Source organism: Biomphalaria glabrata, chromosome 2, assembly GCF_947242115.1.
Source record: "Biomphalaria glabrata chromosome 2, xgBioGlab47.1, whole genome shotgun sequence".
Lineage (NCBI taxonomy): Eukaryota > Metazoa > Mollusca > Gastropoda > Planorbidae > Biomphalaria > Biomphalaria glabrata.
Window position 1 is genome coordinate 37,709,307 of NC_074712.1, and position 24,354 is coordinate 37,733,660.

A 24,354-nucleotide genomic window follows, 5' to 3' on the forward strand; every position below is an offset into this window, starting at 1 on the left:
TACAATATTTTTTGGCGACTTTAAGTTTTGTCACTGACATAGATCTAGATCTAGATCTACATTTTCTTCATTTGTTTTTTCTAACCTAACCAAAATAAGAGTATAAAAATGGAAATATTAACGACATATTCTGCCAAAAATAAGTATCAATGTCAAACCGAAACTTGAAGCAAGTTTTAGTAGATTCAGTGACACTAGATTCTAGATCTATAACTTGATTAATGATCAAGATCCACTAGATCTAAAATCTAAAAGATATTAATTAGACTATGACTAGGTCTGACTAGTCCTAAGCCTAAGTCTAGTACTACTAGTAGTCTAGTCACTAGCCTGACTAGGACTAGGTGAGGTCACTAGAGACTGACTGTGACTAGTGATCACTAGTGACTTAGAGTTAGAGTGACTAGCACTAGACTAGAGTTAGACTCAGTTAGAGTCTAGAGTTCTAGAGTACAGCCTAGTTACTAGTAGTAAAGTACAGGACAGTCAGAAGTCAGAAGAGACAGAAGAATTTTATTTAGATCTAAATCTAAGTCTTTATTATCCAACTTTCCAAGAATAAAAAGTAGTCAGTAAACTGAATAAAGAATAAAGTGAGTTAAGACTAAAGTTACCAAACTTAAACTTAAAACTGTCGAAAGTAGACTAAGTCTAAGAGGAAGACATCTAAGACGGTAAAGTAAGTGACTGAAAGTGTAAAGTAGCTAAGAGTTAGAGCCTAAGACTCAGACTAAGCAGCTTGATCTAGTATTCTAGTAGATACCCTAACGGCATCGCCTACTAAGCCTATAATTATTAAATTGAGTCGGATGACTATACTAATACTATACATAACACAGCGAGTGGTCGTGACAAAACACCAAACCATAACTTACAAATAGAAAAACAATTTTAACCTAGCTAATGAAATGCTCAGAAAGACACAAAGATCAGTCTTATTAGAGTGAAATTAGAGGCACATTTCTTATTCCATACCCTAGAACAAATGTGTACGTGCTCCTTCTTCCCTTAGTGCCATTAGAGAATGGAATGGGTTGCCTGAATCAGCCAGAAAAACCAACGACGCAGAGTTTGTCATTGATTAACATGCCTGACTAGATTGACACATGAAATGAGTCTAGTAGGATGTAATTATCTTCTTTTTTGAAGTAACACCTGTAATATAATAAGATTAAAGAAAGACTCTTCAGTAGCAGTGTTGTATTTATCCAAATTTATCATTTTTAATTTTATGTTTTAAATGTATTGTAATTATTATCAATAATAATCATATTCATACTCATAGAAGAGTATGATAGATCTATGTTTTGTAGATCTACTCTGTCTCTAGGCTACTAGAGGCTTAGAGTTATTAAAATTCAATTAAATTCCCTTTAAACAATTTTACTCTATATAAAATATAATACTATACTCAGTCTACTGTACTTTATATAATATACTAAATTAGACATAGATAGTCTATAAATTATTATAATATAATCATAATATATTAATTCTATTATAATATTAGACTAGTCTATTAAGTCTATTAGTGTAGACTTGTATATTTTAGCCTCAGACAGGCTCTGGCAATAGAATCTATAAGTATAAACTATAATTATAAACAAGAAAAACAAAAGTACTTTAAAAAAGAATAGAATGCCTCCTTAATAGATCTACAACTTATAGAGCAATTGTTTTTCTCTTAATAAGTAATGAATGATATAATATATATATATATATATATATTAAAAACATTGGAATATTTTTACCCCGCCCCATTCCCCCCTGAGAAAGAATCCTGGTTAATCAAATGTATGTATAGATCTATTAGATCTACTAGACTTTATAATATATTCCAATGATTTAGACTTAGAAGATGATGCACACAAATTTCCTGAACATTAATTTATTAAACTCTTCAATGAATATGGGAATACCAGAGAAGACTTATAGTCATTCAAGATAATGATTTTCTCGTTCTTTATCCAAATTAAAATTTCTTTTTTTTTTACTTTGAAAAATTATAACAACCAAACTATTGGTTTCCCAGTGTGGCCAACAAGCTAGTAATTCTTTTCCAAATGATATGATACAGCAACAGTCAAATTAGCCACTAGATATTTTCTTTTTTCCAGCAGGAACTTTTCCAAATCTCCCTAAAACAAATGTTAAAGAAGATCGCAATGTTTACAAACACTAATTGTGTAAACTCTTTTCAGTGATGAAACGGGCCTAAACGTCTCAAGAATTAGCATATAGATTCAGTGCTTTGTCTTGGTATCTCTTTCATGCAACCAGATATTCAGAACATGGTTACATGTACTTAATACACTGGTTTCTAATAAAATATCATTTCTTTTTTTTTGTACCGTTTCGAGTGTTTAAATGGCCTGCTTGCCTAATAGGCCTGGGCATCACTGGTAAAGGCAATAGTGAGTAGATCTATACACTGTATAGTTTCTATATTATAATCATAATGAGTATATACATACTGAATACTGGTTATACTAAACTAAAAACTATAGATAGTGCTTGCTTGACATTTTCCAGAAGTAGAAATTTACATGTTTAGATGCCGTTGCAATATCTCAACAGTAACAGTAGCACCAATCATTAGTTTGTTTTGAGGATGCTCCGATTACATTCTAATATTCTAATCTAATAAAATAAACAATTGAATCTTTTTGATGGCTTTAAGTCTTCTTGTTTACAGTGTGTGTGTTTACAATCATCTCAAGACGAATAATTACAAAACTCACAGTACAAGGAGAGGTGGAACTGCATTACACCCTTTGTAACAATTATGTTTCATGGCAGCATTTGCATTGTCTTTAGTCTTATATATATAAAAAAAAAGAAATAGACATGGAGAGGTGCAACTTGTTGGTGAAACTCGTGCATAATATCTCAAAATTACTTATTCTGAAAAAACTCAAAACTCAAGACACTTTGCTTTTGTAGAATGGGTTAATTTGGGAAAAAAAGTTGGTTTGTGATTGGATAAGGTAAACTGTTACTGAAAAAAATTGTCTTTATTTTTCTGAATTTGTTTCTTTCCAAAGATCATGAGGTTAACAGACATTTGTTTAAAACCCAAAAAAGGATCATTAAAAAAATTTACAAACTACAAAGATGTTGGTTATAAATTTAAAGTAATTCGAGTTCCTGCTCTGAAAGATTCAGTGACTTCTCATAAAGAAAAACCAGAAAGTGAGTATTTTATGATAAATATTTGTTTTTCATTGTGTTCATAATAGTAACAAAGTGGTAATTATGATGTTACAAATTGAACTACACAGGAATCAAAAGTGACCTCCATCCTGGAGCTGGGCCTAGATGCAGGTACATGTGTACAATGCTAGAAATTATTAGTCATAATTTAAGGTCTGGAAGCTACCATAAGTTTATATTGAAACCTTATAATACCTAGAGACTTAAGTAAAATTCTGACTTAACTATCTTTGTCCACACTATAATAAATACAAAATTGGAACCAATATAATACAACCCATGTGTCTGACAAAATGTTTTGAACTCAATTCCTGTATGACTTGATATTTTACAGAGTTGTCAAGGGTATTTAAATAGGTGATTTAGATGTTAAAAGTTCTTAAGTCTCATTTTTGTTTTTATTTTGGACACATAATAGTTGGGCTTTGGGAACTCTTGGTTCATTTTGTCATTTTAAGATAGATTCAAAATCTACCAGATTTAATTTCAAACCTAAGTTCTTCATGTAGGTGACTGAAAGTTCTACCTCTTGGCCACCATATTCTTGATTACTTCAAACTAAATTGTTTAAAAATGAAAGAAAAATTAATTGCCTACATTTGTCAATGAAATCAACCTCTCACTCTTAGGTGCACCTTGTGTGAATGAGATGACTAGAGTGATGGACTGTTGGAAGAGAACAGACTTTAGTCAGACAGCATGTAGTAAAGAGACAGAAGCCTTCATGTCATGTCTTGCAGCTGCTGAAGTAAGTCATAGAACTAAGTATACATTATTAAATGCTTAGCATTCACACAATTGTGAACAAGAAATAAAATATTACATTTTTATATTTTTTTTTTTTTTACATTGGTTTACAAAATACAAATTTGAATAAACAAGCATAATTATTAATGTAATTTTAAAAAAAATTAAAAACAAAGTTTAGCTACGGGGAAGAACTACAAAATTAGTGCCGTTTATATCAATACTGGAGGAATAACCTCTCATTTTCTATATAAAACAAAATTAATTAAATACCACCAATTGATTAATAAATTTGTAAATTTTTTATTGATTCATGTTGTCATCGACTTTGAATAATTATGCTAATTTTTACACTTGATCCGAGAATGGGAAGGGGGAAAACAATGTATGCAAAACGTAATTAGGGAAATAACTTCATGTATAAGTAGTATTTATTTCCCTTTTTTTGATACCAAACAGAATAATTAATTAACTAATTGGTTAATTTTTTGATGGATTCATGTTTTTTGGTACAACAAATAATTGTGTGAAGTTTTACCTTGATCCGAAAATAGGGGTGGGAGAAATATGTGTACAAATATTGTATCAGACTGACAGATAGACAGACATTGAGTAGAAAATAAAATTTGTAAAAACTTTTATCTTGATGTAAATCATCAAGTGCAGGTAAAACATTACTTTTTTAGATGTGAATTTGATACAATCCTCCTGTTAATTTTAGATTAATTTTTTTTTTTCCAGGTTACCTCAAAATTGGCAAAAGAAAGAGCTTTGAAGGGCTTACCATCTGAAGGCTCTCATATGAGGCCCAGTAAACAAGTGAATGAAATGTTATCGAAATATCCACAACCTAAATACAACTTTGTTGACTGAAGGTAAAATACCAGGAGCCATAGGGATGCCATTGTTTTATTTGCAAGGATTGAAAATCAAAAGTTATGTGAAGCTCCTATCAAGCTAGTAAAAACAGCAAAAAAAATTTTAGTTTTTTAAAGTTAGAGAAAATGATTTTTTTTTTTAAATCTAAAGCAACAAATTATTTTTTATTGAAAAAACACCACCACACATTTTGATGTTAACCATCTTAATTGAACAAAAATATACCAGTTAAAAACATGCCCACTTTTTTATAACAGAAACTTATAACTCTCTTGTCTCCCTTAGTGCTATTGGTAAACCTTTGGTGACACAATCTCTTTAGTAACTGCTTTTTAATCTCTCTTTCTTTCTTCCCTACACATATTAGTGCAATATCTTTGTACTAGTAACTCTTTGTTCTTACATACATTTGCACTAATTGCATGTCTCAGTACCAACAATTCTAGCTTAAAATTTAAAACATTCAACAAACCTCTTATTGCTAGAAACTATTTTAATAATTGAGTTTCTGTTTTTTTTTTTGTCATTGATGGAAAGGACTAATAAGCGGAGAACATCGTTTTTGACCAACTAGTAGAGACCATTTCTTTCTTTACCAACTAGTAGAGAACATTTCTTTCTTGACCAACTAGTAGAGACCATTTCTTTCTTGACCAACTAGCAGAGAACATTTCTTTCTTGACCAACTAGCAGAGAACATTTCTTTCTTGACCAACTAGCAGAGAACATTTCTTTCTTGACCAACTAGTAGAGAACATTTCTTTCTTGAAAAACTAGTAGAGAACATTTTTTTCTTGACCAATTCATCATCATCATTCCTTTGAGTTCCTCATGGAACATAGGGCCTCGACATAAACACGCCACTCTCCACGGTCTCTTGCTAGCTTTTTGATGGTGTCCCAGCTCTTCCCGGTCTTCTCTGCTTCTTCAAGTACACTGCGTCGCCATGTTCTTTTTGGTCTTCCTCTGCGTCTTGTTCCCTGGGGGTTCCACTCTATGGCCTGCCTAGCTCTGTTGCTGGTATCTTTTCTAAGGGTGTGACCAATCCATCTCCACTTCCTCTCTAAGATCTGCACTTCTATATTTTTCTGTCCACTCATCTCCCACAGTTTGGTGTTTTCTACTTTGTCATACCAGTGTATTTTTAGGATATTTCTCAGGCATCTGTTGATGAAGGTCTGTATTTTTTTTGTTGTGGCTTCAGTTGTTCTCCATGTTCAGAACCATACAGTAGGACAGCCTTGACATTAGAATTAAAGATTCTTAGTTTAGTCTTGTTTGAGATGTAAGGAGATTTCCAGGTTGGTTTTAGCTGTGTAAATGTCTGACGTGCTAGATTTATACGGCGTTTAATGTCTTCATCTGTTCCACCTGATATACTGACTACACTCCCAAGGTATATAAAATTTTCTACTTGGTCTATTGTCTGAGAATCCAATACTATGTCTCCACTTTGTTTATTGTTTACTTTAAGTACTTTAGTTTTTTGGTGGTTTATTTTGAGGCCTACTCTTTTTCCTACTTCGCTTAAAGCTGTGACCTTTTCTTGCATATCCTGTAGTCTGTGTGATAATAGGGCTATGTCATCAGCGAATTCCAGATCTTCCAGCTTTTGTGTGAGAGTCCATTGGATTCCTTTCCCTGCGTTAGAGTAGGCTTCTTTTGTGACCCAATCCAGTACTAGAAGGAACAGGAGTGGTGAAAGAAGACATCCCTGTTTGACTCCTGTTGTGACTGGAAATTCCTCTGACAGCTTGCCACAGTGGGTTACTTGGCAGGTGAAACCATCATAAAGGTTCTTGGTTATGGTTATTATTTTATTGGGGATCCCATAATGTCTCATTACAGTCCAGATAGATTCTCTGTCGACACTATCAAAAGCTTTTTCAAAGTCAACAAAAGTTGCATAGAGAGGAGATTGCCATTCGACACATTGTTCTACAATTATCCTGAGTGTAGCTATTTGGTCAGCACAAGATCTCCCTTTTCTGAATCCGGCCTGTTCTTCCCTTAGGTGTTCATCACATGCTCCCTTTATTCTGTTTAGTAGGATTCTGCTAAAAATCTTGCTTGGTACTGACAGCAAAGTGATGCCTCGCCATTTCTCACATTGTGATAGATCTCCACTCTTTGGTATTTTAATTAGCAAGCCCTTTTTCCACTCACCCGGAGGTGTTTCTGTTAACCAAATTTTGTTGAATAGTTTGTGCATTTGGTCAACTATTTCACTTCCTCCTTCTTTTAGGACTTCGGGTGGTATGTTGTCAATTCCAGCTGCTTTACCTGTCTTCATTTGTTTGAGTGCATTCCTTATTTCTTCTTTTGTTATTTCTTCCATGTTTATGTCTAGTGTTGGTCCTGCATTTAGATCTGGTGGATTTCGTGGTTTAGGTCTATTGAGCACTTCTTGAAAATATTCTTTCCATCTTTCAAGTTGTTCATTTATTGAAGAAAGTAGTTTTCCGTATTTGTTTCGGACTGGAACATTGCAATTAGTCTTTTTGGTACTGAGAAGTTTGGTGATTTTGTATAGTTGTTTTATATCTCCTTTACCTGCTGCTTCTTCTGCCTGTTCTGCCAGATTATTGTAAAATGATCGTTTGTCTTGTCTAAGCATTTTGGTGACTTTCTGTGAAACTGCTTGGTAGTCTTGTTTTGATTGTTGCTTGTGGTTTCTTGTTTTTGCTAGGTTAACTGCCTGTTTAGCGCATTTCCTTTCTTCGATTAATTTCCATGTCTCGTCACTAATCCACTGTTTTTTCTTCTTAGGGTTAAGGCTTAGTACTTCATTGCTTGTTTCAGTAATAATTTCTTTGAAATTTTGCCAAGATTTATCGACGCTTTGTTTGGCCTCATCTAGTTGTAGCACAGCAAATCTATTTTGAAGGGATAGTTGGAATTCCTTTTTAATCTGTGTGTTGTTGAGCTTGTCTAGGTCAAATCTTTTCCTTTTGTTTCTTTCTGTTTTATTGCTGGCCAGCTTCATTTTTAGTTTGGCAACAACTAGGTGGTGGTCTGAGCCAATATCTGCTCCTCTTCTGTTTCGTACATCTAGTAATGTGCTTCTCCAGTTCCGCCGTATGGTAATGTGGTCGATTTGATTCTCTGTTTTATTGTCTGGTGAAACCCATGTCACTTTGTGGCATTTTTTGTGGGGGAAAATGCTGCCTCCTATCACTAATTCATTAAATGTGCAGAAGTCTGCAAACATTTCTCCATTTTCGTTTATGGTGCCAAGTCCATGGGTGCCCATACTTTTCTCTCTCTCTCTGACCAATTAGTAGAGAACATTTCTTTCTTGACCAACTAGTAGAGAACATTTCTTTCTTGACCAACTAGTAGAGACCATTTCTTTCTTGACCAACTAGTAGAGAACATTTCTTTCTTGACCAACTAGCAGAGAACATTTCTTTCTTGACCAACTAGCAGAGAACATTTCTTTCTTGACCAACTAGCAGAGAACATTGCTTTCTTGACCAACTAGTAGAGAACATTTCTTTCTTGACCAACTAGCAGAGAACATTTCTTTCTTGACCAACTAGCAGAGACCATTTCTTTCTTGACCAACTAGTAGAGACCATTTCTTTCTTGACCAACTAGTAGAGAACATTTCTTTCTTGACCAACTAGTAGAGAACATTTCTTTCTTGACCAACTAGCAGAGAACATTTCTTTCTTGACCAACTAGTAGAGAACATTTCTTTCTTGACCAACTAGCAGAGACCGTTTCTTTCTTAACCAACTAGCAGAGACTGTTTCTTTCTTGACCAACTAGTAGAGAACATTTCTTTCTTGACCAACTAGTAGAGACCATTTCTTTCTTGACCAACTAGCAGAGACCGTTTCTTTCTTGACCAACTAGTACAGAACATTTCTTTCTTGACCAACTAGTAGAGAACATTTCTTTCTTCACCAACTAGCAGAGACCATTTCTTTCTTGACCAACTAGCAGAGAACATTTCTTTCTTGACCAACTAGCAGAGAACATTTCTTTCTTGACCAACTAGCAGAGAACATTTCTTTCTTGACCAACTAGCAGAGACCATTTCTTTCTTGACCAACTAGTAGAGAACATTTCTTTCTTGACCAACTAGTAGAGAACATTTCTTTCTTGACCAACTAGTAGAGAACATTTCTTTCTTCACCAACTAGCAGAGACCATTTCTTTCTTGACCAACTAGCAGAGACCATTTCTTTCTTGACCAACTAGCAGAGAACATTTCTTTCTTGACCAACTAGCAGAGAACATTTCTTTCTTGACCAACTAGTAGAGACCATTTCTTTCTTGACCAACTAGTAGAGAACATTTCTTTCTTGACCAACTAGTAGAGAACATTTCTTTCTTGACCAACTAGTAGAGAACATTTCTTTCTTGACCAACTAGTAGAGAACATTTCTTTCTTGACCATCTAGTAGAGAACATTTCTTTCTTGACCAACTAGTAGAGAACATTTCTTTCTTGACCAACTAGTAGAGAACATTTCTTTCTTGAAAAACTAGTAGAGAACATTTTTTTCTTGACCAATTAGTAGAGAACATTTCTTTCTTGACCAACTAGCAGAGAACATTTCTTTCTTGACCAACTAGTAGAGAACATTTCTTTCTTGAAATACTAGTAGAGAACATTTTTTTCTTGACCAATTAGTAGAGAACATTTCTTTCTTGACCAACTAGTAGAGAACATTTCTTTCTTGACCAACTAGCAGAGAACATTTCTTTCTTGACCAACTAGCAGAGAACATTTATTTCTTGACCAACTAGCAGAGAATGTTTCTTTCTTGACCAACTAGCAGAGACCATTTCTTTCTTGACCAACTAGCAGAGAACATTTCTTTCTTGACCAACTAGCAGAGAACATTTCTTTCTTGACCAACGAGTAGAGAACATTTCTTTCTTGACCAACTAGCAGAGAACATTTCTTTCTTGACCAACTAGCAGAGAACATTTCTTTCTTGACCAACTAGCAGAGAACATTGCTTTCTTGACCAACTAGTAGAGAACATTTCTTTCTTGACCAACTAGCAGAGAACATTTCTTTCTTGACCAACTAGCAGAGAATGTTTCTTTCTTGACCAACTAGTAGAGACCATTTCTTTCTTGACCAACTAGTAGAGAACATTTCTTTCTTGACCAACTAGTAGAGAACATTTCTTTCTTGACCAACTAGCAGAGAACATTTCTTTCTTGACTAACTAGTAGAGAACATTTCTTTCTTGACCAACTAGCAGAGACCGTTTCTTTCTTAACCAACTAGCAGAGACTGTTTCTTTCTTGACCAACTAGTACAGAACATTTCTTTCTTGACCAACTAGTAGAGACCATTTCTTTCTTGACCAACTAGCAGAGACCGTTTCTTTCTTGACCAACTAGTACAGAACATTTCTTTCTTGACCAACTAGTAGAGAACATTTCTTTCTTCACCAACTAGCAGAGACCATTTCTTTCTTGACCAACTAGCAGAGAACATTTCTTTCTTGACCAACTAGCAGAGAACATTTCTTTCTTGACCAACTAGTAGAGAACATTTCTTTCTTGACCAACTAGCAGAGAACATTTCTTTCTTGACCAACTAGTAGAGAACATTTCTTTCTTAACCAACTAGCAGAGACTGTTTCTTTCTTGACCAACTAGTACAGAACATTTCTTTCTTGACCAACTAGTAGAGAACATTTCTTTCTTGACCAACTAGTAGAGAACATTTCTTTCTTCACCAACTAGCAGAGACCATTTCTTTCTTGACCAACTAGCAGAGAACATTTCTTTCTTGACCAACTAGCAGAGAACATTTCTTTCTTGACCAACTAGCAGAGAACATTTCTTTCTTGACCAACTAGTAGAGAACATTTCTTTCTTGACCATCTAGCAGAGAACATTTCTTTCTTGACCAACTAGTAGAGACCATTTCTTTCTTGACCAACTAGTAGAGAACATTTCTTTCTTGACCAACTAGTAGAGAACATTTCTTTCTTGACCAACTAGTAGAGAACATTTCTTTCTTGACCAACTAGTAGAGAACATTTCTTTCTTGACCATCTAGTAGAGAACATTTCTTTCTTTACCAACTAGTAGAGAACATTTCTTTCTTGACCAACTAGTAGAGAACATTTCTTTCTTGAAAAACTAGTAGAGAACATTTTTTTCTTGACCAATTAGTAGAGAACATTTCTTTCTTGACCAACTAGCAGAGAACATTTCTTTCTTGACCAACTAGTAGAGAACATTTCTTTCTTGACCAACTAGCAGAGAACATTTCTTTCTTGACCAACTAGCAGAGAACATTTATTTCTTGACCAACTAGCAGAGAATGTTTCTTTCTTGACCAACTAGCAGAGACCATTTCTTTCTTGACCAACTAGCAGAGAACATTTCTTTCTTGACCAACTAGCAGAGAACATTTCTTTCTTGACCAACGAGTAGAGAACATTTCTTTCTTGACCAACTAGCAGAGAACATTTCTTTCTTGACCAACTAGCAGAGAACATTTCTTTCTTGACCAACTAGCAGAGAACATTGCTTTCTTGACCAACTAGTAGAGAACATTTCTTTCTTGACCAACTAGCAGAGAACATTTCTTTCTTGACCAACTAGCAGAGAATGTTTCTTTCTTGACCAACTAGTAGAGACCATTTCTTTCTTGACCAACTAGTAGAGAACATTTCTTTCTTGACCAACTAGTAGAGAACATTTCTTTCTTGACCAACTAGCAGAGAACATTTCTTTCTTGACCAACTAGTAGAGAACATTTCTTTCTTGACCAACTAGCAGAGACCGTTTCTTTCTTAACCAACTAGCAGAGACTGTTTCTTTCTTGACCAACTAGTACAGAACATTTCTTTCTTGACCAACTAGTAGAGACCATTTCTTTCTTGACCAACTAGCAGAGACCGTTTCTTTCTTGACCAACTAGTACAGAACATTTCTTTCTTGACCAACTAGTAGAGAACATTTCTTTCTTCACCAACTAGCAGAGACCATTTCTTTCTTGACCAACTAGCAGAGAACATTTCTTTCTTGACCAACTAGCAGAGAACATTTCTTTCTTGACCAACTAGTAGAGAACATTTCTTTCTTGACCAACTAGCAGAGAACATTTCTTTCTTGACCAACTAGTAGAGAACATTTCTTTCTTAACCAACTAGCAGAGACTGTTTCTTTCTTGACCAACTAGTACAGAACATTTCTTTCTTGACCAACTAGTAGAGAACATTTCTTTCTTGACCAACTAGTAGAGAACATTTCTTTCTTCACCAACTAGCAGAGACCATTTCTTTCTTGACCAACTAGCAGAGAACATTTCTTTCTTGACCAACTAGCAGAGAACATTTCTTTCTTGACCAACTAGCAGAGAACATTTCTTTCTTGACCAACTAGTAGAGAACATTTCTTTCTTGACCATCTAGCAGAGAACATTTCTTTCTTGACCAACTAGTAGAGACCATTTCTTTCTTGACCAACTAGTAGAGAACATTTCTTTCTTGACCAACTAGTAGAGAACATTTCTTTCTTGACCAACTAGTAGAGAACATTTCTTTCTTGACCAACTAGTAGAGAACATTTCTTTCTTGACCATCTAGTAGAGAACATTTCTTTCTTTACCAACTAGTAGAGAACATTTCTTTCTTGACCAACTAGTAGAGAACATTTCTTTTTTGAAAAACTAGTAGAGAACATTTTTTTCTTGACCAATTAGTAGAGAACATTTCTTTCTTGACCAACTAGCAGAGAACATTTCTTTCTTGACCAACTAGTAGAGAACATTTCTTTCTTGAAATACTAGTAGAGAACATTTTTTTCTTGACCAATTAGTAGAGAACATTTCTTTCTTGACCAACTAGTAGAGAACATTTCTTTCTTGACCAACTAGCAGAGAACATTTCTTTCTTGACCAACTAGCAGAGAACATTTATTTCTTGACCAACTAGCAGAGAATGTTTCTTTCTTGACCAACTAGCAGAGACCATTTCTTTCTTGACCAACTAGCAGAGACCGTTTCTTTCTTAACCAACTAGCAGAGACTGTTTCTTTCTTGACCAACTAGTACAGAACATTTCTTTCTTGACCAACTAGTAGAGACCATTTCTTTCTTGACCAACTAGCAGAGACCGTTTCTTTCTTGACCAACTAGTACAGAACATTTCTTTCTTGACCAACTAGTAGAGAACATTTCTTTCTTCACCAACTAGCAGAGACCATTTCTTTCTTGACCAACTAGCAGAGAACATTTCTTTCTTGACCAACTAGCAGAGAACATTTCTTTCTTGACCAACTAGTAGAGAACATTTCTTTCTTGACCAACTAGCAGAGAACATTTCTTTCTTGACCAACTAGTAGAGAACATTTCTTTCTTAACCAACTAGCAGAGACTGTTTCTTTCTTGACCAACTAGTACAGAACATTTCTTTCTTGACCAACTAGTAGAGAACATTTCTTTCTTGACCAACTAGTAGAGAACATTTCTTTCTTCACCAACTAGCAGAGACCATTTCTTTCTTGACCAACTAGCAGAGAACATTTCTTTCTTGACCAACTAGCAGAGAACATTTCTTTCTTGACCAACTAGCAGAGAACATTTCTTTCTTGACCAACTAGTAGAGAACATTTCTTTCTTGACCATCTAGCAGAGAACATTTCTTTTTTGACCAACTAGTAGAGACCATTTCTTTCTTGACCAACTAGTAGAGAACATTTCTTTCTTGACCAACTAGTAGAGAACATTTCTTTCTTGACCAACTAGTAGAGAACATTTCTTTCTTGACCAACTAGTAGAGAACATTTCTTTCTTGACCATCTAGTAGAGAACATTTCTTTCTTTACCAACTAGTAGAGAACATTTCTTTCTTGACCAACTAGTAGAGAACATTTCTTTCTTGAAAAACTAGTAGAGAACATTTTTTTCTTGACCAATTAGTAGAGAACATTTCTTTCTTGACCAACTAGCAGAGAACATTTCTTTCTTGACCAACTAGTAGAGAACATTTCTTTCTTGAAATACTAGTAGAGAACATTTTTTTCTTGACCAATTAGTAGAGAACATTTCTTTCTTGACCAACTAGTAGAGAACATTTCTTTCTTGACCAACTAGCAGAGAACATTTCTTTCTTGACCAACTAGCAGAGAACATTTATTTCTTGACCAACTAGCAGAGAATGTTTCTTTCTTGACCAACTAGCAGAGACCATTTCTTTCTTGACCAACTAGCAGAGAACATTTCTTTCTTGACCAACTAGCAGAGAACATTTCTTTCTTGACCAACGAGTAGAGAACATTTCTTTCTTGACCAACTAGCAGAGAACATTTCTTTCTTGACCAACTAGCAGAGAACATTTCTTTCTTGACCAACTAGCAGAGAACATTGCTTTCTTGACCAACTAGTAGAGAACATTTCTTTCTTGACCAACTAGCAGAGAACATTTCTTTCTTGACCAACTAGCAGAGAATGTTTCTTTCTTGACCAACTAGTAGAGACCATTTCTTTCTTGACCAACTAGTAGAGAACATTTCTTTCTTGACCAACTAGTAGAGAACATTTCTTTCTTGACCAACTAGCAGAGAACATTTCTTTCTTGACCAACTAGTAGAGAACATTTCTTTCTTGACCAACTAGCAGAGACCGTTTCTTTCTTAACCAACTAGCAGAGACTGTTTCTTTCTTGACCAACTAGTACAGAACATTTCTTTCTTGACCAACTAGTAGAGACCATTTCTTTCTTGACCAACTAGCAGAGACCGTTTCTTTCTTGACCAACTAGTACAGAACATTTCTTTCTTGACCAACTAGTAGAGAACATTTCTTTCTTCACCAACTAGCAGAGACCATTTCTTTCTTGACCAACTAGCAGAGAACATTTCTTTCTTGACCAACTAGCAGAGAACATTTCTTTCTTGACCAACTAGTAGAGAACATTTCTTTCTTGACCAACTAGCAGAGAACATTTCTTTCTTGACCAACTAGTAGAGAACATTTCTTTCTTAACCAACTAGCAGAGACTGTTTCTTTCTTGACCAACTAGTACAGAACATTTCTTTCTTGACCAACTAGTAGAGAACATTTCTTTCTTGACCAACTAGTAGAGAACATTTCTTTCTTCACCAACTAGCAGAGACCATTTCTTTCTTGACCAACTAGCAGAGAACATTTCTTTCTTGACCAACTAGCAGAGAACATTTCTTTCTTGACCAACTAGCAGAGAACATTTCTTTCTTGACCAACTAGTAGAGAACATTTCTTTCTTGACCATCTAGCAGAGAACATTTCTTTCTTGACCAACTAGTAGAGACCATTTCTTTCTTGACCAACTAGTAGAGAACATTTCTTTCTTGACCAACTAGTAGAGAACATTTCTTTCTTGACCAACTAGTAGAGAACATTTCTTTCTTGACCAACTAGTAGAGAACATTTCTTTCTTGACCATCTAGTAGAGAACATTTCTTTCTTTACCAACTAGTAGAGAACATTTCTTTCTTGACCAACTAGTAGAGAACATTTCTTTCTTGAAAAACTAGTAGAGAACATTTTTTTCTTGACCAATTAGTAGAGAACATTTCTTTCTTGACCAACTAGCAGAGAACATTTCTTTCTTGACCAACTAGTAGAGAACATTTCTTTCTTGAAAAACTAGTAGAGAACATTTTTTTCTTGACCAATTAGTAGAGAACATTTCTTTCTTGACCATCTAGTAGAGAACATTTCTTTCTTGACCATCTAGTAGAGAACATTTCTTTCTTGACCAACTAGCAGAGACCGTTTCTTTCTTGACCAACTAGTACAGAACATTTCTTTCTTGACCAACTAGTAGAGAACATTTCTTTCTTGACCAACTAGTAGAGAACATTTCTTTCTTGACCAACTAGTAGAGAACATTTCTTTCTTGACCAACTAGTAGAGAACATTTCTTTCTTGACCAACTAGTAGAGAACATTTCTTTCTTGACCAACTAGCAGAGAACATTTCTTTCTTGACCAACTAGTAGAGAACATTTCTTTCTTGACCAACTAGCAGAGAACATTTCTTTCTTGACCAACTAGCAGAGAACATTTATTTCTTGACCAACTAACAGAGAATGTTTCTTTCTTGACCAACTAGCAGAGACCATTTCTTTCTTGACCAACTAGCAGAGAACATTTCTTTCTTGACCAACTAGCAGAGAACATTTCTTTCTTGACCAACGAGTAGAGAACATTTCTTTCTTGACCAACTAGCAGAGAACATTTCTTTCTTGACCAACTAGCAGAGAACATTTATTTCTTGACCAACTAGCAGAGAACATTGCTTTCTTGACCAACTAGTAGAGAACATTTCTTTCTTGACCAACTAGCAGAGACCATTTCTTTCTTGACCAACTAGTAGAGAACATTTCTTTCTTGACCAACTAGTAGAGAACATTTCTTTCTTGACCAACTAGTAGAGAACATTGCTTTCTTGACCAACTAGTAGAGAACATTTCTTTCTTGACCAACTAGCAGAGAACATTTCTTTCTTGACCAACTAGCAGAGAATGTTTCTTTCTTGACCAACTAGTAGAGACCATTTCTTTCTTGACCAACTAGTAGAGAACATTTCTTTCTTGACCAACTAGTAGAGAACATTTCTTTCTTGACCAACTAGCAGAGAACATTTCTTTCTTGACCAACTAGTAGAGAACATTTCTTTCTTGACCAACTAGCAGAGACCGTTTCTTTCTTAACCAACTAGCAGAGACTGTTTCTTTCTTGACCAACTAGTACAGAACATTTCTTTCTTGACCAACTAGTAGAGACCATTTCTTTCTTGACCAACTAGCAGAGACCGTTTCTTTCTTGACCAACTAGTACAGAACATTTCTTTCTTGACCAACTAGTAGAGAACATTTCTTTCTTCACCAACTAGCAGAGACCATTTCTTTCTTGACCAACTAGCAGAGAACATTTCTTTCTTGACCAACTAGCAGAGAACATTTCTTTCTTGACCAACTAGTAGAGAACATTTCTTTCTTGACCAACTAGCAGAGAACATTTCTTTCTTGACCAACTAGTAGAGAACATTTCTTTCTTAACCAACTAGCAGAGACTGTTTCTTTCTTGACCAACTAGTACAGAACATTTCTTTCTTGACCAACTAGTAGAGAACATTTCTTTCTTGACCAACTAGTAGAGAACATTTCTTTCTTCACCAACTAGCAGAGACCATTTCTTTCTTGACCAACTAGCAGAGAACATTTCTTTCTTGACCAACTAGCAGAGAACATTTCTTTCTTGACCAACTAGCAGAGAACATTTCTTTCTTGACCAACTAGTAGAGAACATTTCTTTCTTGACCATCTAGCAGAGACCATTTCTTTCTTGACCAACTAGTAGAGACCATTTCTTTCTTGACCAACTAGTAGAGAACATTTCTTTCTTGACCAACTAGTAGAGAACATTTCTTTCTTGACCAACTAGTAGAGAACATTTCTTTCTTGACCAACTAGTAGAGAACATTTCTTTCTTGACCATCTAGTAGAGAACATTTCTTTCTTTACCAACTAGTAGAGAACATTTCTTTCTTGACCAACTAGTAGAGAACATTTCTTTCTTGAAAAACTAGTAGAGAACATTTTTTTCTTGACCAATTAGTAGAGAACATTTCTTTCTTGACCAACTAGCAGAGAACATTTCTTTCTTGACCAACTAGTAGAGAACATTTCTTTCTTGAAAAACTAGTAGAGAACATTTTTTTCTTGACCAATTAGTAGAGAACATTTCTTTCTTGACCATCTAGTAGAGAACATTTCTTTCTTGACCATCTAGTAGAGAACATTTCTTTCTTGACCAACTAGCAGAGACCGTTTCTTTCTTGACCAACTAGTACAGAACATTTCTTTCTTGACCAACTAGTAGAGAACATTTCTTTCTTGACCAACTAGTAGAGAACATTTCTTTCTTGACCAACTAGTAGAGAACATTTCTTTCTTGACCAACTAGTAGAGAACATTTCTTTCTTGACCAACTAGTAGAGAACATTTCTTTCTTGACCAACTAGCAGAGAACATTTCTTTCTTGACCAACTAGTAGAGAACATTTCTTTCTTGACCAACTAGCAGAGAACATTTCTTTCTTGACCAACTAGCAGAGAACATTTATTTCTTGACCAACTAACAGAGAATGTTTCTTTCTTGACCAACTAGCAGAGACCATTTCTTTCTTGACCAACTAGCAGAGAACATTTCTTTCTTGACCAACTAGCAGAGAACATTTCTTTCTTGACCAACGAGTAGAGAACATTTCTTTCTTGACCAACTAGCAGAGAACATTTCTTTCTTGACCAACTAGCAGAGAACATTTATTTCTTGACCAACTAGCAGAGAACATTGCTTTCTTGACCAACTAGTAGAGAACATTTCTTTCTTGACCAACTAGCAGAGACCATTTCTTTCTTGACCAACTAGTAGAGACCATTTCTTTCTTGACCAACTAGTAGAGAACATTTCTTTCTTGACCAACTAGTAGAGAACATTTCTTTCTTGACCAACTAGCAGAGAACATTTCTTTCTTGACCAACTAGTAGAGAACATTTCTTTCTTGACCAACTAGCAGAGACCGTTTCTTTCTTAACCAACTAGCAGAGACTGTTTCTTTCTTGACCAACTAGTACAGAACATTTCTTTCTTGACCAACTAGTAGAGACCATTTCTTTCTTGACCAACTAGCAGAGACCGTTTCTTTCTTGACCAACTAGTACAGAACATTTCTTTCTTGACCAACTAGTAGAGAACATTTCTTTCTTCACCAACTAGCAGAGACCATTTCTTTCTTGACCAACTAGCAGAGAACATTTCTTTCTTGACCAACTAGCAGAGAACATTTCTTTCTTGACCAACTAGTAGAGAACATTTCTTTCTTGACCAACTAGCAGAGAACATTTCTTTCTTGACCAACTAGTAGAGAACATTTCTTTCTTAACCAACTAGCAGAGACTGTTTCTTTCTTGACCAACTAGTAGAGAACATTTCTTTCTTGACCAACTAGTAGAGAACATTTCTTTCTTGACCAACTAGTAGAGAACATTTCTTTCTTCACCAACTAGCAGAGACCATTTCTTTCTTGACCAACTAGCAGAGAACATTTCTTTCTTGACCAACTAGCAGAGAACATTTCTTTCTTGACCAACTAGCAGAGACCGTTTCTTTCTTGACCAACTAGTAGAGAACATTTCTTTCTTGACCAACTAGTAGAGAACATTTCTTTCTTGACCAACTAGTAGAGAACATTTCTTTCTTCACCAACTAGCAGAGACCATTTCTTTCTTGACCAACTAGCAGAGAACATTTCTTTCTTGACCAACTAGCAGAGAACATTTCTTTCTTGACCAACTAGCAGAGAACATTTCTTTCTTGACCAACTAGCAGAGAACATTTCTTTCTTGACCAACTAGTAGAGAACATTTCTTTCTTGACCAACTAGCAGAGAACATTTCTTTCTTGACCAACTAGTAGAGACCATTTCTTTCTTGACCAACTAGTAGAGAACATTTCTTTCTTGACCAACTAGTAGAGAATATTTCTTTCTTGACCAACTAGCAGAGAACATTTCTTTCTTGACCAACTAGTAGAGAACATTTCTTTCTTGACCAACTAGCAGAGACCGTTTCTTTCTTAACCAACTAGCAGAGACTGTTTCTTTCTTGACCAACTAGTACAGAACATTTCTTTCTTGACCAACTAGTAGAGACCATTTCTTTCTTGACCAACTAGCAGAGACCGTTTCTTTCTTGACCAACTAGTACAGAACATTTCTTTCTTGACCAACTAGTACAGAACATTTCTTTCTTGACCAACTAGTAGAGAACATTTCTTTCTTGACCAACTAGCAGAGAACGTTTCTTTCTTGACCAACTAGTAGAGAACATTTTATTATTATTTTGTGTGCATTTAAAAAGATGCACCAGTCAGAAAAAGATAGAATATGGACAATACAAGTCATTGTTCAATTAAATAAAAGATTTTGAAGGTTTCGGTGGTTGTATGAACCATGTTGCATATTATTTCTATTATTAGGTCTATAAGGTATTTTGTTTGTAGAAGCAGAAAAAAAATAAAAACACAATAAGTTTTATATCATTGAAACAATTTTTATTAGCTTTAAACAAACATTAAATTTATATGCTATTTAAATATGTATTTATTTATAATGATATAAATTGCACATTGTATGTACACAAATTTTAAAACATTAAGTAGGGAGTGGTTCATTAGCATCATACATAGTAATAGTGTTATTCCTACTGCCCTTGAGACCATTGACATAATGGAAGGATTTCTTCTAGAGACCAGGAATAAGAGAATGGCTCTTTGCCCCCCTCAACCCCTCCCCCCTTCCCCTCCGTCTAAAATTCCCCCATCAACTAGATGATTATTTAATCACATTCTAAGCAGTACTCACTCACTCCAATGTTGCCATCTCTGTCTACATAAGTTATATAGAAAATCATGTTGGCCGTATTCCTACAGGCACCAAGAATTGGGAGTGAGTGATGTTATCAAGTAAGATTTTGTCTGCTAGGATTGTGTTTATTGGTAGCTTTCAGCTCATAACTTTTGATAGTTGTGATTAAAATGTTAAAACCTGTCTGTCTACCTGCATTGTGAACCTATGGGAGGACCCATCAGGGACAGCGTGAGGTTGTATGATAACATAAACTCTCTTTGTAATCTTGTTTCCTGACTGTAAATGTATTAATCAACCCATCATTCTTTATTTTTAGAGAGAAACAAAAATTAATTACTTTAAAGTTACTCTTGTAGTTATCTTTCACTCTAAACTAGCCTATAACATTGTGATGCTAGTGGCCAGAGGTTCTCCTAATTGTGTTTGCAAAATAATAAGTATAAAAAATGATAAAATAAAGAACAAAAATTAATTAAATGTATGTAGTCATAATTATTAATGGCTTAAACATTTTCTCTCTACCTCTGCTAAATCAAATAATATGATCAAATGCTGTATTTTATGACCTTATTTAATAACTAGATTATTATACACTGTATTTAATTTTACATTAACCTACTACCCCCTTCCAATTATTAGGGAAAAGTAAAGGTGGTTGTTTGTTGTGCTGGCCACATGACACCCTCCTTAACAGTGGGCCACAGAAATAGATGATTTTTACATCATCTGTCCCATAGATCGCAATACCCCTTAATGTATATTAAAATAACCTATTTTTATGTCAACATATCAACCCTACCTCCCTATGACTTTGACTGCCCACATGGGGAACATTAATAGTACATGTTTTTACATGTTCATTTTGTGTGTGTGTGTTCAATTCTCTTTTTTTCTTCTTCTTGTATTAGCTGTGATTATCATGGGGTAAAGGTGGGGACATGTTCTATTCAGCTGTCTCCCTATTGTCAGAGTAGATCAGTTACACTGTTTGCTGCTCTCCCTCCCCTCCCACTGGGTCTTGTTTTCTCAGGTGGAGGAGAGAGAGCGGGGCTAAGGAGGACTGCATTCCAGTTGATCAGGTACACTTGTGTCAATCAGCTGTCAGAAATCTGACACCCTTCCACCTCCCCCTGTCAGCTGGTACACACACACACACACAGTAATGAGACAAATGAAATGTCCATCTGGAGACAAATAGGTAGACAAATTGTATTCTTCTGTTATCCCAACTCTCAATATCTGCTTCTTCTCCCCCCCCCCCTTTTTTATTTCCAAGACCAAAAACGTGTGAATGTAAACAGGCTACTCGTGTTGTGTTGTTGTGGTGTGTCTTGTGTTGTGTGACACGTAACGTTTGGGTTCGTTGGAACATAAAATACAATGTGTTAAATGATATAAAACCCAATATAAGTTACACTGCCTATACTATTTAAAATAGTATGTATCTATATTGTTACTATTACTAGTAGTAGTACTATAGTTATTGTCACTTGATTTTGTTGGTTCATCATGTACATCTGTGTAAATGTCGTTGGTGAAGACTCAATGTACAATGGACAACCTGCCATTCTCTACAATCAAGAGAAACGGATGCAGTCTACTTCTGTTCTCCTTTGTTTCTACCTTCTGCTCAAATGGCTTTTAGTTGATTTCGTTTCGGATGTTCTCTCAGAAATTTACTCCAATGTGTTCATTTGGTTTAAGTCTGAGACTAAGGCTTTTTTTTTGTTTTTTTTTGGAGTTTTGACGTTGAGAAACCTCACGGCTCCATTTAAGAAATTTTATTTTCAGAACATCAAACATTGTTATATGACTTTTGACTATTTAGATTAGAAAATGATATTATTTTTGTTCATCTCATAATGAATATGCTAATTTTAGCTCGCCAAATACTTTTACATTCATTAGTACATCATGTTGATTTGTTTTGGTCATGATTGTACTTCTACAAAGTTGTGTTGTTGTCTTTTTGTGTCACTTTAATTTAATGCTTTACTTTTTTGTTTTGTTTCAGATATTATTTTTTTGTACTTCCCCCTCATGTCCTCGTGTGTTTGTGTGGTCACGTGACGGAATGGCACACCAAGAAACTAAATGAATGTGTATACTAGTAGAAACTGAATACAATCTGCCATATATTGTCTCCATTGTTGTTGTTGTTTTTTTTTGTCTTTATAAGAATATTTGATCCAGTATCTTCTTTTTTTTTTTTTTTTGGATACATGTATTACGTAGGTGCGCTTGGAGCAGTATGGAGCTTCTGTTGAAGCGATGAGACAGTAACATAGCACAAGCATGGTTTAGATGAGAAAGGGCTGTCCATATACTTTGTTGTGTTGTAGAACTCATTTCAACTTCAAATATTTGTTTTGAACCAGATCTTTCGAATGAAATTAAATAGAACGGCAAAAACAAATCGTATTGACAGAAAGCAGCAGAGTTATTCACAATGTTTAATAGTGGGATGAGTGGTTCGTCTGTTTATATTGGGCTCCCCCTTCAGACTTTGTGATCTATTGGAGGCAGATAATGTAAAGCTCATTTGTTTCTATGGCCAACGGTTAACGAGGGTGTCACGTAGCCAGCACAAGGACCAACCGCTTTTACTTTCCCAGCGTATGTCAGACACCCATTAAAGTGTCGTCGTACAAATCTCTTCACCAAGACTCCAACCTGAGACCCCTCGGTACGTAAGCTAAGCTCTTGTCACCACGCCCTCTGCATGTTTATCTATTCTATAAACAATTGATTGTCATTCTTCCTAAAGATTTCCTGTCCAAAGGACAATTAAATAAGCTTCTCTTTTCTTTTTTCATAGTATCAAAGTTATCATTGAGCATTTGTTTGTTTTATGTCTAATCAACCTTTTAGAAACCAATACCTAAAAGCAACATTTAAACCAGAGATTCGTTTAGGCACTGAACGAAAAAATGTAATCACTGTCACTTTCTCCCTTAAATTTATTTATAGCTTTTTTTTAATATAGCCCTACTTTCATGCTTATAGCATGCCCAGAGCGCTTTGGTCCAATCTCATTTGTGGACCAGTTTGGGGGGGGGGTATCTAGGAGTTGGTTTTACGTGCTGCCTTTAGGGCGCTCAGTAAACAAAACTCTGCCCGATTCGGGAGTCGAACCTCGAGCCCCCTTCTAGGTAGTCAAGCCAAGTTCAAGCGCCTCTCGACCACGCTTCCCGGACTAAAGCATTTTAATTTTAAAAAAAGTAAATCTCAAGAAGTTTAAACAAAGGAACTTGATATAAAAATTTTAACGCCAGAACTCCATCACTAGAATTTGATTACAATAATTTTAACACAAGAACTGTAACAAAAGAAATTGATCTTATGAACTTCATGGTTTTATCACAAGAACTTGAGCACAAAAGCTAACACAAGAACTTGATCTCAAGATTTATCCGACATTGTTAAAAATCATTAACCTCTATTTAATCATAAGTTGTGGGACTTACTAGCTGAGTAGAGTAATAATAATATACCAAACTCATGAACTAGTCTGAGGGTCCAACTCCTAATCCTCGGAAAAGTTGAAAATGTCATCATCAGTATCATTTCAAATAAATATTTTATCACAGTTGGAACTATTTGAAACAAATAAATTATTACACACAGAAGAATCTCAGTGATAGGGAACTAGCCTCCCTCGCTGTTGGGTCTTTCAATAGAAGTATCAATAAGACTGAACACTTTTGTCATGGGGGACTATTCCTTTCATTTAGTACCAGCCTATTCGTTTTCTTTCCACACGTCGCATTTCCAAACACACAGCTTGGGGGAAAAAAACATTTTTGAAAGGAACGAATCAATTCATAGGCGGTGCATGGAGTCTATAAAGGTGTGGGGAAAGGGCAACCTACTTCGACTACATGAAAATTTACCTTTATATATATATATATATAGAGAGAGAGAGAGAGAGACGAAATGGCCAATCATTGGAGCAGTGCCTATATAGATTCTATGCTTCGTTCATGTCCCCATAAAGTTAGCTGTACAATGGTGTACATAGATCAAGCACAGTGAAGGCATTGTTACTCATTGTACACATTTCTAGACTGAACACAGACTTATCCTCCCTCGCTTACAACAAAGGTCCCACGTG

At 35.3% G+C, this 24,354-nt stretch overlaps 1 protein-coding gene across 5 annotated transcripts; it reads left to right on the plus strand.

Annotated features, from left to right (window-relative positions):
• Nucleotides 1-145: 145 nt before the first annotated feature.
• LOC106065590 (coiled-coil-helix-coiled-coil-helix domain-containing protein 1-like) lies at nt 146-22,381 on the plus strand. Of its 5 annotated transcripts, none has more exons than XM_056020367.1 (5): nt 146-169; nt 3,045-3,192; nt 3,843-3,961; nt 4,702-4,835; nt 22,255-22,381. In XM_056020367.1, the coding sequence occupies exons 2-4, from the start codon at nt 3,048-3,050 to the stop codon at nt 4,831-4,833; spliced, it is 396 nt and encodes a 131-aa protein (XP_055876342.1). In that variant the 5' UTR covers nt 146-169; nt 3,045-3,047; the 3' UTR covers nt 4,834-4,835; nt 22,255-22,381. The 5 variants fall into 5 exon arrangements, with proteins under 5 accessions (XP_055876342.1, XP_055876341.1, XP_013079989.1 ...); XM_056020366.1 differs by lacking the exon at nt 146-169 and adding an exon at nt 176-344; XM_013224535.2 differs by lacking the exon at nt 146-169 and adding an exon at nt 363-593.
• Nucleotides 22,382-24,354: the final 1,973 nt, after the last annotated feature.

Excerpts from the sequence above, each read along its gene's own strand:
- LOC106065590 (XM_056020367.1), top strand. The coding sequence starts at position 3,048 with ATGAGGTTAACAGACATTTGTTTAAAACCCAAAAAAGGATCATTAAAA. Across the intron at positions 3,193-3,842 it reads TCATAAAGAAAAACCAGAAA|GTGCACCTTGTGTGAATGAG; the intron begins GTGAGTATTTTA and ends TCTCACTCTTAG. Across the intron at positions 3,962-4,701 it reads CATGTCTTGCAGCTGCTGAA|GTTACCTCAAAATTGGCAAA; the intron begins GTAAGTCATAGA and ends TTTTTTTTCCAG.